This window comes from Lepidochelys kempii, chromosome 1 (genome assembly GCF_965140285.1).
Source record: "Lepidochelys kempii isolate rLepKem1 chromosome 1, rLepKem1.hap1, whole genome shotgun sequence".
Lineage (NCBI taxonomy): Eukaryota > Metazoa > Chordata > Testudines > Cheloniidae > Lepidochelys > Lepidochelys kempii.
In genome coordinates this window covers 280,500,055-280,518,317 of record NC_136380.1, presented here as the reverse complement: position 1 = coordinate 280,518,317, position 18,263 = coordinate 280,500,055, and the positions used below count along the sequence as shown (strand labels likewise).

General features: G+C 44.2%; 1 protein-coding gene across 8 annotated transcripts in view; it reads right to left on the bottom strand.

The window, feature by feature from the left end:
- Window positions 1–18,263, bottom strand: part of PPP1R12A (protein phosphatase 1 regulatory subunit 12A) — a 221,737-nt gene that overhangs the window by 11,176 nt on the left and 192,298 nt on the right. For 7 of the 8 annotated variants that reach the window (XM_073327673.2, XM_073327672.2, XM_073327674.2 and 4 more), the window contains 2 exons: window positions 17,754–17,858; window positions 16,398–16,445 (listed from right to left, as the gene is read on the bottom strand). In XM_073327673.2, coding sequence (XP_073183774.1) covers window positions 16,398–16,445; window positions 17,754–17,858 — 153 coding nt within the window. Of the gene's footprint in view, window positions 1–16,397; window positions 16,446–17,753; window positions 17,859–18,263 lie in introns of those variants that run through there. The other variant, XM_073327675.2, reaches the window with a different exon arrangement.

The following is an 18,263-nucleotide window of genomic DNA, read 5'->3' as shown; positions in this document are numbered from 1 at the left end:
ATATTTCCCCATTTTAGCAAATAACTTTAAAGGTTTAGCAAAGTAATCATTTACTGCAGTTGTTAGTATCTTTAGTTTATTCTACTTAAGTCTTCTGAGTTGAGAATTGTATTTTTCTAAGATGATATTGACAGATAATAATGGGCATAGTTATCTGTACCAGTGAGTTAACTGCAGTAAGCAGGTGAACAACAAAAGCAAAATAACAAAGCCAAATAAAACAATTCCAAGAAAATAGCAAACCCAAGTTACTCATTATTAGTTTTTAAGGGTAGCATTTATTACCAGAGCTCTTAGAAACTAGAGGTCAATTAAGTACAGTTCAGACTTCATGAAGTCAGAGCTCCGGTACGAAACTGCAGAAAAACCTGAGTGTCTCTGGATTAAGTTTAGAAGTGTGTGCAACAAGAGTGATGTAGTGGTGGGAGTCTGCTATAGACCACCGGACCAGGGGGATGAGGTGGATGAGGCTTTCTTCCGGCAGCTCATGGAAGCTACTAGATCGCATGCCCTGATTCTCATGGGTGACTTTAATTTTCCTGATATCTGCTGGGAGAGCAATACAGCGGTGCATAGACAATCCAGGAAGTTTTTGGAAAGCGTAGGGGACAATTTCCTGGCGCAAGTGCTAGAGGAGCCAACTAGGGGGGGTGCTTTTCTTGACCTGCTGCTCACAAACCGGGTAGAATTAGTGGGGGAAGCAAAAGTGGATGGGAATCTGGGAGGCAGTGACCATGAGTTGGTTGAGTTCAGGATCCTGACGCAGGGAACAAAGGTAAGCAGCAGGATACGGACCCTGGACTTCAGGAAAGCAGACTTCGACTCCCTCAGGAAACGGATGGCCAGGATCCCCTGGGGGACTAACTTGAAGGGGAAAGGAGTCCAGGAGAGCTGGCTGTATTTCAAGGAATCCCTGTTGAGGTTACAGGGACAAACCATCCCGATGAGTCGAAAGAATAGTAAATATGGCAGGCGACCAACTTGGCTTAATGGTGAAATCCTAGCGGATCTTAAACATAAAAAAGAAGCTTACAAGAAGTGGAAGGTTGGACATATGACCAGGGAAGAGTATAAAAATATTGCTCGGGCATGTAGGAATGTTATCAGGAGGGCCAAATCGCACCTGGAGCTGCAGCTAGCCAGAGATGTCAAGAGTAACAAGAAGGGTTTCTTCAGGTATGTTGGCAACAAGAAGAAAGCCAAGGAATGTGTGGGCCCCTTACTGAATGAGGGAGGCAACCTAGTGACAGAGGATGTGGAAAAAGCTAATGTACTCAATGCTTTTTTTGCCTCTGTTTTCACTAACAAGGTCAGCTCCCAGACTGCTGCGCTGGGCATCACAAAATGCGGAAGAGATGGCCAGCCCTCTGTGGAGATAGAGGCGGTTAGGGACTATTTAGAAAAGCTGGACGTGCACAAGTCCATGGGGCCGGACGAGTTGCATCCGAGAGTGCTGAAGGAATTGGCGGCTGTGATTGCAGAGCCACTGGCCATTATCTTTGAAAACTCGTGGCGAACCGGGGAAGTCCCGGATGACTGGAAAAAGGCTAATGTAGTGCCAATCTTTAAAAAGGGGAAGAAGGAAGATCCTGGGAACTACAGGCCAGTCAGCCTCACCTCAGTCCCTGGAAAAATCATGGAGCAGGTCCTCAAAGAATCAATCCTGAAGCACTTGCATGAGAGGAAAGTGATCAGGAACAGCCAGCATGGATTCACCAAGGGAAGGTCATGCCTGACTAATCTAATCGCCTTTTATGATGAGATTACTGGTTCTGTGGATGAAGGGAAAGCAGTGGATGTATTGTTTCTTGACTTTAGCAAAGCTTTTGACACGGTCTCCCATAGTATTCTTGTCAGCAAGTTAAGGAAGTATGGGCTGGATGAATGCACTATAAGGTGGGTAGAAAGCTGGCTAGATTGTCGGGCTCAACGGGTAGTGATCAATGGCTCCATGTCTAGTTGGCAGCCGGTATCAAGTGGAGTGCCCCAAGGGTCGGTCCTGGGGCCGGTTTTATTCAGTATCTTCATAAATGACCTGGAGGATGGTGTGGATTGCACTCTCAGCAAATTTGCGGATGATACTAAACTGGGAGGAGTGGTAGATACGCTGGAGGGGAGGGATAGGATACAGAAGGACCTAGACCAATTGGAAGATTGGGCCAAAAGGAATCTGATGAGGTTCAATAAGGATAAGTGCAGGGTCCTGCACTTAGGACGGAAGAACCCAATGCACAGCTACAGACTAGGGACCGAATGGCTAGGCAGCAGTTCTGCGGAAAAGGACCTAGGGGTGACAGTGGACGAGAAGCTGGATATGAGTCAGCAGTGTGCCCTTGTTGCCAAGAAGGCCAATGGCATTTTGGGATGTATAAGTAGGGGCATAGCGAGCAGATCGAGGGACGTGATCGTTCCCCTCTATTCGACATTGGTGAGGCCTCATCTGGAGTATTGTGTCCAGTTTTGGGCCCCACACTTCAAGAAGGATGTGGATAAATTGGAGAGAGTCCAGCGAAGGGCAACAAAAATGATTAGGGGACTGGAACACATGAGTTATGAGGAGAGGCTGAGGGAGCTGGGATTGTTTAGCCTGCAGAAGAGAAGAATGAGGGGGGATTTGATAGCTGCTTTCAACTACCTGAAAGGGGGTTCCAAAGAGGATGGCTCTAGACTGTTCTCAATGGTAGCAGATGACAGAATGAGGAGTAATGGTCTCAAGTTGCAGTGGGGGAGGTTTAGATTGGATATTAGGAAAAACTTTTTCACTAAGAGGGTGGTGAAACACTGGAATGCGTTACCTAGGGAGGTGGTAGAATCTCCTTCCTTAGAGGTTTTTAAGGTCAGGCTTGACAAAGCCCTGGCTGGGATGATTTAACTGGGAATTGGTCCTGCTTTGAGCAGGGGGTTGGACTAGATGACCTTCTGGGGTCCCTTCCAACCCTGATATTCTATGATTCTATGATTCTAAGTTTTTACAGTTCAAGCCAGGATGGATTGATTCAAATCAAAGCAATTTAAATAACCAATTTCAATCATGATTTAAATTGGCAAGCAGGAAACACTGATTTAAAATAATTTTAATTGTGTTTCGCAGTTGTACTTCATTATGTTTTCAAAAGACAGGCTGATTTTCATTGGTTGGAAACCAGGGGAATATGCTATATCTATATGTTCATTTAAGACTTACTTAAAAACAGCTTATTGATGCTTAATCACATTCTTCATTTTTATGTTTATGTTAAAAATGATGATTATCTAAAAGTTTATAAAAACATGTTTTGCATTTAAAACTAATTTATTAAACAAAGGAAGCATTATGCCTAATTAATGAATTGAACTGATTGTTTCTGGCCATAATCAGAGTTTAACGACAAAAGGGACTACCAGATAATGTAGTCTGACCTCTTGTATATCTACCTCTACTGAGCACCTGCATACTAAACCCAACAACCAAAACATCACAGCCCACAGGAGACTAGACTATTGTGTGTCACAGGCAGAGAATAGGCGGGAGCGAGGTGCACCAGCGCCCGAGGTCCCGCAATTGCGGGTAAAATTATGTAGTGGATACCCAGATAATCCTGGCAAATGACCCACATGCACATGTAGTGGAAGGCGAACCCCCCAAGGTCACAGGGGACCTGGGGGAAAATTCCTGCCTGATCCCACATATGGTGATTAGTTAGACCCTGAGCATGTGAACAAGAACCAGCCAAACAAACACTGGCATGAAAGAATGCTTGGTGCCACATCAGAACACTGGCCCTCCCCAGTGTCCACGGTCACCATGTCCTTCAAAAGTTTAGAACTAGTAGATCTCATGCTTTCTCACCTAATTTGTATTCATAGCTAGAAGAGGAAATCAAGCCTTCCTACTTTTTTAGCTTCCTATTGGTGTCTCAACTTGGAATGAACTAGTCATTGAACTGAATTAGTTGAATAAACTGAAATGAAGAAAATATTCTCTCTGCACCTACAGAAGAGGCTACTGCTGTGAAAGCTAGTTTAGCTCTTCAAGGAACTCTAGTTTGAGGTGTTTTGCCAGTGACTTCCAAGAGTTCAGTGGTATGTCTTTCTTTAAAATTTGGCAAACATGTACTACTTAATACTATTTTGTATTTAAATTATTTTAATAGATTATAGTAAGTTTAGGCCTTAAAAAAGAATGTCTATTTCAAATTTAGTTTTAAATAGGTTTTTTTATTAGAATAAAACAATTCAATTTAAATAAAGTATGTTTTTTAAAAAATATATAATTGCTTTTTATCTATGCTGGTCCAAGCTACACAAGAGGGGCTCTTAATTGGGCTGACCTAGTAAATTGTCTGTTATGCAAATAGCAAAATTCTGATGAATAAAAAGTGTCCAGAAAATGAAAGTTGTTTCTATGATACAGAAGTGTCCCTAAAAACAAGCTTCTTACTGTAGCGGGAGCACATTTTAGAAAACAAACAAAATACAGTTACAGCTACGTTACTATTTTCTCACGGAGGAAAAAAAAAAAACCCTGGATTCCCTGTACCACAATTTACAGAAGTAACACTTAAACAGCAATTTTAGCAGCTTTCACTAGTTAATAGAAATACTGACAACAGTTATTAGTAAGGCTGTCAAGCGATTAAAAAAAATTAATCACGATTAATCGCACTGTTAAACAATAGAATACCATTTAATTAAATATTTTTGAATGTATATTTTCTACATTTTCAAATATATTGATTTCAATTACAACAGAGTACAAAGTTTACAGTGATCACTTTATATTTATTTTCATTACAAATATTTGCACTGTAAAAAACAAAAGAAATAGTATATTTCAATTCACCTAATACAAGTACTGTAGTGCAATCTCTTTACAATGAAAGCTGAACTTATAAATGTAGAATTATGTACAAAAAATAACTGCTTTCAAAAATAAATCAATGTAAAACTTAAGAAAAGACTATTACTTTTTCTGTAACTGGTGTTCTTTGAGATGTGTTGCTCATGTCTATTCCACAATAGGTGTGTGTGCTTGCCACGTGCACTGGTGCCTGAAGTTTTTTCCATAGCAGTACCCGTGGGAGGGAGGGAGTGCCCCCCGCGACCCCTGGAGTGGTGCCTGCCTGCCTGGCACGGTATAAGGGGAGCTGTGTGCTCCCCCACCCTCAGTTTCTTCTTGCCAGACAACTCTGACAGAGGGGAAGGAGGGTGGGATGTGGAATAGACAAGAGCAACACATCTCGAAGAACACCAGTTACGGAAAAGGTAACTGTCTTTTCTTCTTCAAGTGATTGCTCATGTGTATTCCACAATAGGTGATTCCAAGCTATATCTGTTGGAGGTGGGTAGGAGTTCACAAGTTCCCAGGAAGGAGGACAGCCCTGCCGAACCCGGTGTCATCCCTGGTTTGGGGGATGATCGCATAGTGCGAGGTGAACGTATGAATCAAAGACCATGTGGCGGCCGTACAAATGTCCTGGATGGGGACGTGGGCCACGAAGGCAGCCGACGACGCCTGCGCCCGAGTCAAGTGTGCCCTCGCAATGGGTGGCGGGGGGACATCCACCAGCTCATAACAGGAGCAGATGCACGACGTGATCCAATTGGAAAGCTGCTGGCCCCTCGCGCGCTCAGCTGAGGCGATGAACAGTTGCGAGGACTTTCTGAATGGCTTGGTTTGCTCGAGGTAGAAAGCCAGAGCCTGCTGCACACTGAGAATGTGGAGACGGCACTCCTCACTGGGTGTGTGAGGCCTGGGGCAGAGGACTGGTAGAAAAATGTCCTGACCCATGTGGTAGGCAGAGACCACCTTGAATGTGGAGTGCAGGCAGAGCTGGACCTTGTCCTTATGAAAGACCACATACGACGGCTCAGAGGTCAGGATCCTGAGCTCCGAGACTCACCTGGCCAAAGTGATTGCAACCAGGAAGGCCACCTTCCATGAGAGGTGAGACCAGGAGCACGTGGCCAGTGGTTCAAACGGGGCCCCCGTGAGACGAGCCAACACCGGGTTTAGGTCCCACAGTGGGACAGGGGGTCTAGAACACAAAAAAAGATGGTCCAAACCCTCAAGGAACCGGACAGTCATAGCATGGGAAAAATACCATGTGCCCTTGCACTGGCGGATGGAAGGCCGACATGGCTGCCAGGTGCACCTTGACGGACGAGGGCACCAGGCCCTGGGCCCTCAGGTGGAGGAGGTAATCAAGGATAAGCTGGATTGGGGCGGCCATAGGGAACACACCCTGGTCTACCGCCCACCTAGAAAGCTGGGACCACTCTGCTAAATAAGCATGGCGAGTGGAAGGCCATCTACTTTCAAGGAGGATGCGCTGGACCTGTTCTGTGCATGTGCTTTCCTCTCCGCCTAACCACTGAGCAGCCATGCCGCGAGATGAAGCGCCACTAGGTTGGAATGGAGGTGGCGGCCCTGGTCCTGAGAGAGCAGGTCCAGGCAGAGCGGCAACGGCCACGGCGGAGCTACCGCCAGGCCCGTGAGGGTCCCGTACTAATGCTGCCTGGGTCACGCCGGTGCAATCAGGAGGACCGGGGCCTTGTCTGTCTTTATCTTCTCCAGGACCCTGCTGATTAGAGGGAATGGGAGAAAGGCATAGAGAAGCTGGCCTCAGAGGACAGGAGAAAGGCATCGGAGATAGCGCTCCTCCCCAGGCCCCCCCCGAGCAGAACTGGGGGCATCGCCATTTCTGCTGAATCGCAAATAGGTCCACCCGGGGAGTTCCCCACCTTTGGAAGAGCTGGTGGGCCACTTCTGGGTGGAGGGACCACTCGTGTTGCGAGGAAAAGTCCCTGCTCAAGCGATCTGCCCTCTCGTTCCGAGCATCTTGTTTGGGGAGGACCACAACCATAGGGAGGTGATCACAGAGTCCGGCAAGGTGAGGACCTTGTCCGTCCTGTCCGTGGCCTGGGAGAATTTCGAGGCCAACCAGAGCTGGAGGGACCTCATCCTGAGTCTGGCGTGACAGACCACTCACCTGCACACCGACATGTGACCCAAGAGTTGCAGGCAAACCCTGGCTGTTGTGTCACCAGGAACCTTGTGACCGAGTCCATGAGACCTTTCAGGGTCTTGAATCTGTCTGGCGGGAGAGAGGCCCTGGCCGACACTGCGTCCAGGAGCGCCCTGATAAACTCTATGCATTGGACCAGGACTAAAGTGGACTTGGTGTTGTTTACCAACAGGACCAAGGCGGTGCACGTGGACAGGAGGAGCGCCACATGATCCCTCACCTGTGACTGGGAGATGCCCTTGCCAAGCCAATTGTCCAGATAGGGAAATATCTGGACCCCCTGCCCCCTGAGGTAGGTCGCTATCACCGACATGTATTTTGTAAACCCCCTGGGGGTAGTGGACAGACCAAACGGGAAGACCATGAAATGGAGAAAGCGCCTGTGCCCCTGGGATATGTGGATGCGGAAGTATGCGTCCTGTAGATCAAGGGCAGCATACCAGTCCCCGGGATCCAGGGAGGGGATGACGGAGGCCAAGGCGACCATGCGGAACTTGAGTTTCACCATGTACTGGTTCAGACTTCGCAGGTCCAGGATGGGCCTGAGCCCCCCTTTGGCCTCCAGGATAAGAAAATAACGAGAGCAATACCCCTTGCCCATGAACTCCTTGGGCACTGCCTCTATCACTCCTAATCCTAGGCGCCACCCCACCTCCTGCTCGAGCAGAGATTTGTGCAAGGGGTCCCCAAGAGGGACAGGGTAAGGGGGTGGCTGGGCGGGGAGGAAGTAAACCGGAGGGTGTAACCCCGGGAGATGGAGTTGAGGACCCATCGGTCTGAGGTTAGCCGTGACCATTCCGGGAAGAAAGCACACAACCAATTGGAGAAGGGGAGCTTTATTGGGGATGGATCCCTGGTGAGGACTGGCGGGGTGCCCCGAGTGTCCCATCAAAAAACACCTTTTCCCTGCCTGCTTGCCCTTGGAGGACCCAGGCTGGGGGGGGGCAGGCCGAGACTGCCTCTGAGGGTATCTCTTATAGTCCCGCTGCTTCTTATGGGTGGCCTCATACTTCGGGAGGCCGGCCTGGGCGGGAGTCTGCTGCGGCTTGAACTTAGGTTTTGCCAGAGCTAGGACATAGAGGCCCAGAGTCTGGAGGGTCGTGCGGGAGTCTTTCATGCCATGCAGTCTTGTGTCTGTTTCCTCCGCAAACAGAGCTTTCCCGTCAAACAGGAGATCCTGCATGGGAGACTGTGCCTCGCTGGACAGCCCAGAGACCAGGAGCCATGACGCCCGTCTCATGAACACCGCAAAGGCCATTGATCGTGTGGCCGTATCTGCAGCATCTGAGGCTGCCTGCAGGGACGCCCTAGTGGCCGCTGCCCCTTCCTCCACTATCGCACTCCTGAAGCGAGTCCTCAAACTTGGGCAGGGAGCCCCACAGACTGAATTCATGCCAGCGCAGGAGAGCCTGATGGTTTGTCACTTGTAACTGGAAGCTTGAAGATGAATAAATTTTCCTTCCGAAAGAGTCCAGTCTCCGAGAGTCTTTGTTCTTTGGGGTCGGGGCTGGCGGATCCTGCCATTCCCTGTGGTTGACTGACTTGAGCACCAGGGAGTTGGGCGCCGGGTGGGTATACAAGTACTCACGCCCTTTAGTGGGTACTTGTGTTCCACCTTTTTAGAGACGGGGGCCAATGAGGCCGGTGTTTGCCACAAGGCATTTGAAATCTTAGCCACCCCTTCATGGAGAGGCAAGGCCACCCTACCCGGTGCCAATGGGGACAACACGTTAAACAGAGAGTCTGAGGGCTCCTCCATCTCCTCTGCTTGGAGGTGGAGGCTTGCTGCCACCCTCTTTAAGAGTTCTTGGTGGGCCCTGAAGTCTTCCTGCGGGACGGAGGGGGACGGGGCTGCAATTGCCTCCTCTGGGTGGGGCGAAGAGCCCGGTGCGGTGCTCTGGGTGTTGGCTGGCACTGGAGGGTTCACCACTTGGTCGGACTCCGGTCACGGTGCCGAGGACGTACGTCTCACTGACTCCCTTCTCAGGGGTCTGGAGAGGGAGGCCAACGGTTCTTCCAAAGCTCCAGCCACCGAGTGAGCTCCCACCGGGGGCTGCGCCGGAGGCCATGGTGCCCACTGGTACCATTGGGCCAGCCACGATGCTCGGTGCCACTGCACCTGCTGTGGCACCGGTGGGGCTGGCTGTTCGGGTTGGCTGGCCTTGCCCATCGAAGGACGGCTATGAATGGAGACCGGGCTGGCATAAGATCTGCTGCTGTCTCTGGACCAGGAGGAATGGCGGTGCCGGGATCTACGACGGCCATGGGACTGCGATCTCGACATGGAAGACTGGTACCGACAGAAACAGCTGCTCCGCGAACGGCCAACGGGCAGACCCACGATGGTGAGACACCGGCGATAGATGTCTGGGGCTGCTATGTCTTGGCGGAGACTTGGAGCAGAAGTCTGAGCAGGAACGGTGTCAACCACTGTGCTGTGACTGACTGCGGTACCTTCTCTGAGACGAGGTCCATAGGCGATGCCCGCTGCGGTCCCGTCAATATTCGCTCCTTGAGGATGAGCAGTGCCAAGAGTCCCGGCTGGAGGGAACCCAGCCAGACAATCTGGTTGGCGTTGAGGGTGAACCACATGGACTCTGCCCCAAGCAGTCACTGGGCGGTGAACAGCAGTGGGAATGTTCCCTTGACTGAGACTGGTACCAGGCCAGAGGTGACTGTGGAGATCGCAGCAGCGGCTTGCCTTTGGAGTGTAGGGCCAACATCGGCGGTGCTCCAGGCATCGGCATGGACATAATGTCCCGGGCCGCCTGGAGAGCTTCAGGTGTGGATGGCATCCGGACAGGCCTGTTCCGAAGGGGCCGGGCTACTCCGCTCAACGTGAGTCAGAGGCCTGGGGCCTGGTGGGGATCGAGGACTGCCCAACATGGGCCTAGCCTCTGTCCCAGACTTGCCTGAGTGCCGCTTCGAAGAGTGAGTCTTCCTGGCCCTCTTGGCATGCCCCATGAAAGGGGAGTGGTGCCGACTGGTCGATGGCACCAGAGGGTTGCTGTGTACCGACGTCACGGTGCCGGGTACCGGTTTGGAGCGGCGTGCCAGAGTCGGGGTCAGTGCTGACTCCATCAGGATGGCCTGGAGCCTAACGTCCCTTTCTCTTTTGGTCCAAGACTTAAACAACTTGCAAATTTTGCACCTTTCGCTGATATGGGTTTCTCCCAAACAGTCTGCATGCAGGTCACTTCTTGGCATGGAACACCTACAAGAGCCGCACGACTTAAAACCCAGGGCGCAGGGCATGCCCCGGCCCGGGCTCACTGACTAACTGAACAGCTAACTAACTACAGGTACTAACACTGAATGAAGAGTTCTGGGGATGAGCTACAGCAAAGCCGGAGCAGAGAAGTTCTGATGTATCTTCACTGGAGACAAGAAGGAACTGAGGGTGGGGGGAGCACGCAGCTCCCCTTATACCGCGCCAGGAAGGCACCACTCCAGGGGTTGTGGGGGCACTCCCCGCCCACAGGTACTGCTCGGGGAAAAACTTCCATCACCGGTGCACGTGGCGAGCACGCACACTTATTGTGGAATATACATGAGCAATCACTCAAAGAAGAACCTACAAGTCTAATCAATCCTACTTCAGCCAATTGCTCACACAAACAAGTTCATTTACAATTTGCAGGAGAGAAAGCTGCCCACATCTTCTTTACATCACCTGAAAGTGAGAACAGGCGTTTGCACGGCACTGTTCTAGCCAGCATCGCAAGATACTTATGTGCCAGATGCGCTAAAGATTCATATTTCCCTTTATGTTTCAACCACCATTCCAGAAGACATACATCCATGCTGATGACAGGTTCTGCTCGATAATGATCCAAAGCAGAGTGGACTGACGCATGTTCATTTTCATCATCTGAATCAGATGCCACAAGCAGAAGGTTCATTTTCTTTTTTGGTTGTTCGGGTTCTGTAGTTTCCGCATTGGAGTGTTGTTCTTTTAAGACATCTGAAAGCACCTCATCCCTCTCAAATTTTGGAAGGCACTTCAGATTCTTAAACCTTGGGTTAAGTGCTGTATCTATCCATAGAAATCTCACATTGGTACCTTCTTTGCGTTTTGTTGAATCTGCTGTGAAAATGTTCTTAAAACGAACATGTGCTGAGTCATCATCCAAGACTGCTATAACATGAAATATATGGCAGAGTGCAGGTAAAATAGAACAGGAGTTCAGTCACAAATTGAATTAATGCATTTTTTTTTTTTTAAAGAGCAACAGCAGCATGGAAGCATGTCCTCTGGAATGGTGGCCGAAGCATGAAGAGGCATATGAATGTTTAGCATATCTGGCACATAAATACCTTGCAACACCGCTATAAAAGTGTCATGCAAATGCCTGGTCTCACTTTCAGGTGATATTGTAAATAAGAAGCATGCAGCATTTATCTCCTGTAAATGTAAACAAACTTGTTTGTCTTAGCAATTAGCTGAACAAGAAGTAGGACTGAGCAGACTTGTAGGCTCTGAAGTTTTACATTCTTTTGTAACAAAAAAACCCTACATTTGTAAGTTACACTTTCACAAAAAAGACTGCACTACAGTACTTGTCTGAGGTAAATTGAAAAGTACCATTCGTTATTTTTACAGTGCAAATATTTGTAGTAAAAAATAATATAAAGTGAGCACTTAACACTTTGTATTCTGTGTTGTAATAGGAATCAGTATATTTGAAAACGTAGAAAAACATCCAAAATATTTAATACATTTCAATTGGTATTCTAGTAACAGTGCGATTAATCGTGATTAAACAAATTAATCACGATTAATCTGTTTAATCACGATTAATTTTTTTTAATCACATGAGTTAACTGCGATTAATCGACAGCACTAGTTATTAGCCATATTTTTCAGGAAGTTGTTCTTTTTAAAACGTACATGTCTGTTGGACTAATTTTAAATTACAGGATTACAGTCAAATCACTATTCGTGCATCCCATTAAAAACAACAAAAACCTTTCCTCACTTCTCCGTGAAGATTCAGTTCAAAGATGTACTGAAGTCTCATAATGTTAAGACTTCATTCTCTGCTTTATACTTGATTTTTAACCCTGTTTGCTTGCCAATTGCAATAATCTTCTGTTAATTACAGTGCATTAGTGCTGTTCTACTCTATTTAATCTAATAGTTTTATTTATGAAGTGTCCTCCCCAGGTGCCACTGAAAAAGTAAGTTTCTCTGGGAAACAAAAGGTCTGACTTAGAAAATAGCTGTTATAATAAAACAAAGCCATACTATTGTTCAGAAAAAGCCAGAACCATCTATCAACATCAACATTGCATGCATTTTCCCCTTCCTCTAAGTTAACTATATATCTATTTACATAGTAATGTTTGGATCATGTAACATATCAGCTCTCACGCATTTCAATTAGAGTTTTGCTTTTATCTAATTCTCTAATCCTACCTAAAAGAAATCTCAGTCGATCAGAGCACAAGAATTAGTTTTACTAATCCCTCACTATACGCTTGTTTGTCAATTATGAAGTTTCTGATTCACCTAACTGCAATATGCAAATCCTGTATTCTGAATAAGGACCCTGGATACTTCTCCTGGCTACTCTCTATCCGCAGGCTAACAAACACAGGCACCATTCTGACCCTCTTCCCAAACAGCTTCAAAGATTAAATACAATTAAATTTAAAAAAGAATTACTTTTAGCAGGAGAGGGCCAAAAGGGTTTGCCAAATAATGAGATGTCTGGGGTTTGGTAAGGTGATAGGCTGTAGCCAAGCGGTATTGAGGAATTAACAGTAATCAGAATGCAAGTGTGAGAAGGTGTACTTCGGTAAAAAATGAACAACCTCCTGAGGATATTCTCTATTACATCAGTAGTAATCATATTCTGGGCTTATAAACACCTCAACCTTTGACCTCAAAGAGTTGGTTTACCCCAGTATACAGTTATTGCCTCCAAACAAGAAGCATCCTCGGGTTATATGAATTATGGCCAGTAACTAAGGTAGAGATGTCCCCAATCCAAATCCTCAGATCTGAGCAGCCCCACACTTTGGGGAGGCTTCAGGGTGATGTTTGAAGTCCTGATCCAGATCCAAATTTTGCAGTTTTGGCTCATCTATTCTGTGACTGTAAACAACTATCACTGTACTACTTGGAATGCCCAAAAGCATGGCTAACCGACATTTCCAAGTTAAGGGCTATAAATGGAACCCGGAACCCTGTTCTGCCTAAATATTGCTGGGATCTCCTAGCAGTGATGAGATGTGTGCCACCCATCCCAATCTTCATAAGACTGGCCCAATTCCTACAACATTGTAACTAATCTCAAATAATTATGTTGGCAATGAATCAGCAGTTTATGGCATAGAAACCTATTTTTTTTTAGGGCTGGCAAGGGTATTAGTCAGAATCAACCTCTAGAATAACTGTTAGGCTAGTAATGTAAAATAGTTTTAAGAAGTTTATTTATCATTAGTGAAGAAAGGTACATCTCATCTTGAAAATGGGTCATAGCCCAATCAATTCTATTAGCTTTTCCCTATGGTAACACCTACCTCCTCTCAACCCTGCATCTCTTCCAGTCCCTCCCACTATTTCACTTTTTCCCTGTTCTGTTTTTATACGTATATAGCCCCAAGTTTTGATTTTATGTAAAAGCATGTGTCTTATACTTGGCAAAACAGAACATGAGTTTTAGCTTACTGCTTCATTTATGTATATGCTTGTACTGCATGTGAGAAATAGTACCTTTAAAAATTCTAAAAATGAAACAAAAAATTCTACTAAGTAAAGGTGTCTAGTATATTTCTGGATAGCCAATCTTTATTTACTGCTAACAGTTAAAAAGTAATTGAAGTGGGATTTTTATTAATAAACTGAATTCTAGAGTATAACAATGTTATTTTTTGAAAGGGAAGCTAATTAAAGATAATTCTATCCTTACACCACTTTCGTATTACTAAGAATATTTGAATGAAAAAAAGAATCTTTAGTATTTCATTGGCTATTGCTGTTGATTCAGCTGCGGAACTCATTCCTCTGTGACACTGCTGTTAGGAAAGAATTGATGTCACACATAATTACTACTTCAGCTGAGGAATAAGTAGTAAAAGTGGATTTTTTTTTAAACTGCTCTCAGCATGGTATCTGAGCACCAGATGAAATAACTAATATTTGAAGTAAAAGAAAGCAGAGAAATGAAGGAGGAGAAAATGTATAATCAAATATAAATTCTCTTTTAAAAAAATGTTCCTCATATATCAGAGTTAAGTTTGAGTTGATAAAATAAAGAAAAACATAATTCCATTCCTTGAGCCAACTAGATTTCAACTACTCAGTAATGCTATCCCAACCTTTATTCCTCCCTTTACCTGCTATGTGTTTTATATAATAAATTTGGTACAAGAGTAACGTTTCTACAGTGAAACTGACTGGATAAAAAGTCTACTCCATGGAAAACAAATAGTTTCATAGTGACGCTAAGTCTCTTAATACAATGGCCTATTTTAGGAACTGAGAACAAAGCAGGAATTTTGCTACTGAAATACAAGAGTATCATGTACTACACATTTAAATAAATTGTAATGCATATTAAAAAATCGGTGCCATTACACCTATGATGTACATAATTAAAAGTAATAAATTCCATTTGTGTGACCATAGTGGCAAAGGAAATGCCCGTTAAATCAGGTGGTTATCACTGCCCAGTGAAAAAGATGAGAGCTACCTTAGGGGTCAAAAGAATTGAGACACAGAAGGTGCAGAGAAACTGTTAGAGCTATCTGGAAAGGAAGCCGTAATGAATGAAAGTCACAGTAAGGAAAGACAGCTTCATTTCTGCATATCAGGGGCCTTATTTTCCTTATGCATTGATCATTCACTAAGTTACCATAGTGGAATTTCAGTCAGTTAGTGCAGCTGAGCATTTCTACACCTCCCTGCTTCCCTACCATAACTAACAAGTAAATTTTTATTTTATCATTGGTAAGATTTGTAGAACTAAAAGTGGCTTCTCAATCTGCAATCCTTCCTGTTAAATTTCTAGATCTAGTACTCCTGTATACTATTAAAACTATATATAGCTGCAGGATTGGCTTGAGATTTTTTTGGTCTGGTTTTTGCTTAGGTGGCAGAGGGCAAAAGGGAAGCTTAAGGGATTCATATAATGTTCCAATATAAATAATTTACTTTAAGAATAACGAAACTAACACTACAAAAAATCCTCCTCTCACTACTCTTCTTTTGTATACCTTAAAAACAGCTTAAACCATTTAAACGAATTTGGCTTTTTTTTAAAAAAAGTTGCTCTTGAGAAGAGCCAAACTTTTGTCCAAAGGAAATTTTTACAGCTAAGCTATTAGCTTGGAAAAAAATAAGTCTATAATGGAAATGCAGACACAAAATTAAAAGTTTGTGTCAGTACGACCATAATTTTAAACCCTGTGTCTTATTGCCTACACATACATTTGTGTACAAATATACATATTATCTCTCACAGAATGTGAGTGATCTGTATTTTCAACAACCTGATCTTCACTCGGCCCACAAATCCATCTCCTTTAAGAGTACTAAAATTCCCAGCCTTTGCATAGCTTCAAACAGATCCTCTCCGCCAGTTAACAAAACAAAACAATAACCACATCAATTTTCCTCCTCTCCCCTCCCCCAAAGTGGTATCATCACCCCTAAAAAAATGTACATATGCCAAGAAAAGAAAAATAGTATTTTGCCCTATATCAGACCTTAACCTTGTTACTGGTATCTTATGAAGCAGAAATAGGAACTTTATTACTGATGGTAAAAGGAGATTCCAACGAGACACCTACTACTTGCTTTTCACCCTGAAAAGTTCCAAGACATCAGATTTTAAGTAAACGAGGAGAAAGTTTTGTGGCAAGCGGAGGTTTTTTTTTTTTTAAATGAAGCTGTTTGAAGTTGCTTAGAGATATGGAATGTTAGACATAATTCTGGAGAAAATTGTTTAACAAATTACAGTATTGTATGCAGTGTTACACTGCAGCCATGTTGGTTTCAGAATATTAGAGAGACAAGGTGGGTGGGGTAATATCTTTTAATGGACCAACTTTTGTTGCTGAGAGACAGCCACACAGAGCCCTTCTTCAGGTCTAGGAAAGATACTCGGAGCATCACTCGGAGTTAAATGCAAGGTAGAACAGAGCTGTGACACACACAGAGCTCACTGACTTTATCTCTCTAATATAACTGACAGTTTGAGGATAACTTATTAAAAGAAGTATTACTGCCTATAATGCTACCTTACATTTATTGCCACTTTGCATCCTACAAACCCAACATCTAAATCGTAAGAATCAGTTCACTAAAATATATCCACCCTGGGACTGGAAAACAAAAAGAACCAAACTAAAATATCCACTAGATCTTTGGCAGAAACTTACCCTTTTTTCCATTTCCAAGAGTGACCTGTCAGCAAATCTCTCTTGTCTCTGAAATACAATATTAATAATTATATGTGGGATTTATGGTGAAAAAACAAAATATAGGAGGCAAACAGTAAAAAAATCAATCAATATTTTGGCTCTTCATGGTCTTAACTGTCAAAGACAAGACAAAAGACAAAGAATTAAACAAATCAAAGCTTTTTTGTATTCCTGAAATCAAAACATACAATTTTACATCGTATTTAATCTCATGCCCAGAAAACTCTTTAATACCTATATTCTGAGAGACAGTGTTGTAGTTAAGGTTCTGGAATGGTATAAAAGTGCATGGAGTTTGTTCCTGGCTCAGTCACAGATGTCCTGTGTGACCTCGGACAAGTAATTTAATCTTTCTGCAACCTCTGGCAAAATAAATTAATAGAGCCTTACCACTAAAGGTATTACATCAATGATTTCATTGATGTATTTGAGATACTTAGGGCTAGTCTATGCTATTGAGCTACACTGACGCAGCTGCTGTAGTGCAGAAGACATGCTATGCTTATGGGAGAGCGCTCTCCCATTTGCTTAATTACTCCACCTCACTCAGAGGCGGAAGCTATGTTGGCAGGAGAGCGTCTCCTGTCAACATAAAGCTGAATGGACACCACTTTAAGTTGATGCAACTTATATCGCTCGGGGGAAAGGGCGGGACCTTTTCACACTCTTGAGCGATGCAAGTTACATCGACTTAAGCAGTAATGTAGACAAGCCCTTAGATACTACAGTGATGTATACTGGGTACAGATATTTATTTGTAAATTCTTTCTACAATAGTTTTAAACAAAAAACCTACTATTAATCTACGATGTGATATCATCATATGCCGCAGTTATTTAAGAGCAGTTATCTGCACCGATTTAGAGTTGCATTATCTGCTGTTCAACTGCAAGACAGGATGCCTAATCAGCCAGTGACAGCATGGCAAATTTGTAACAACCTGCCATCAGGTTCATAAATTAATCAGTTCATAAGTTAAACATTTATACTTTGAACATAAACATAATTCAACAATGTAGAATCATTTTCTGTCTTTACACCTTCCTCCCTGCAGAGAAATTACTTAGATATATGCTGGCAAGAATCATTGATACCTTAACAATTACCACTTGCATTAGGTTTCAGACCAGACAGATCTAGCCTTCCCTCATCTCCAGCAACAATGGCAGTTGCAGTACTTAGCCCCTTTCTTTTAGAAAAAGGGAAGATAAAGCCAACATCTGAGAAAAATGCCAATTCCATTTCCAGGATTTTCTGGTTTGTTACCCATTTTACCAGCTAGAGACTTTCCTGTGTGTGTGTGTAAATACAAACCTGAGTGGCCTTTTCCAACTGTAGTTTAAGATCCGTCAGCTCCATGTTGGTATCATGTAACTGTGCTTTCAGCTTTTCATTTTCAGTTAGAATCTGTTCGTAAAGCTAAGAGAAAATTTGGACAGGTTTAAGAAATGTGCATCTCTTTTGGCTGCATTATTTAATGTATAAGGGGCTACATTCTTCTAAAACTTGATTTAATTGTATGAAAAGAACAAACAAATTTACACTCAAGAGGTTCTATAGAACAGAACAGTACTTTTCTGTGTATGTTTTGAACCAACTTGATAGAGAACTATATTCCCACTACTAAATGGCTCTAAAACACCCGCAGAAACAATATCATTTCAACTAATTTTTAGAGCATTTTCTAAACAACATTACTAGCTTATCCCCTTATTAAATTATGCTGTAAAATTTCATACGGGTGACAAAAGTATTGTAAGTAGTATTACAAGAAAATTCTAGCTTCCATACATAAAATGGTTCCATACATAAAATGTTTAAATT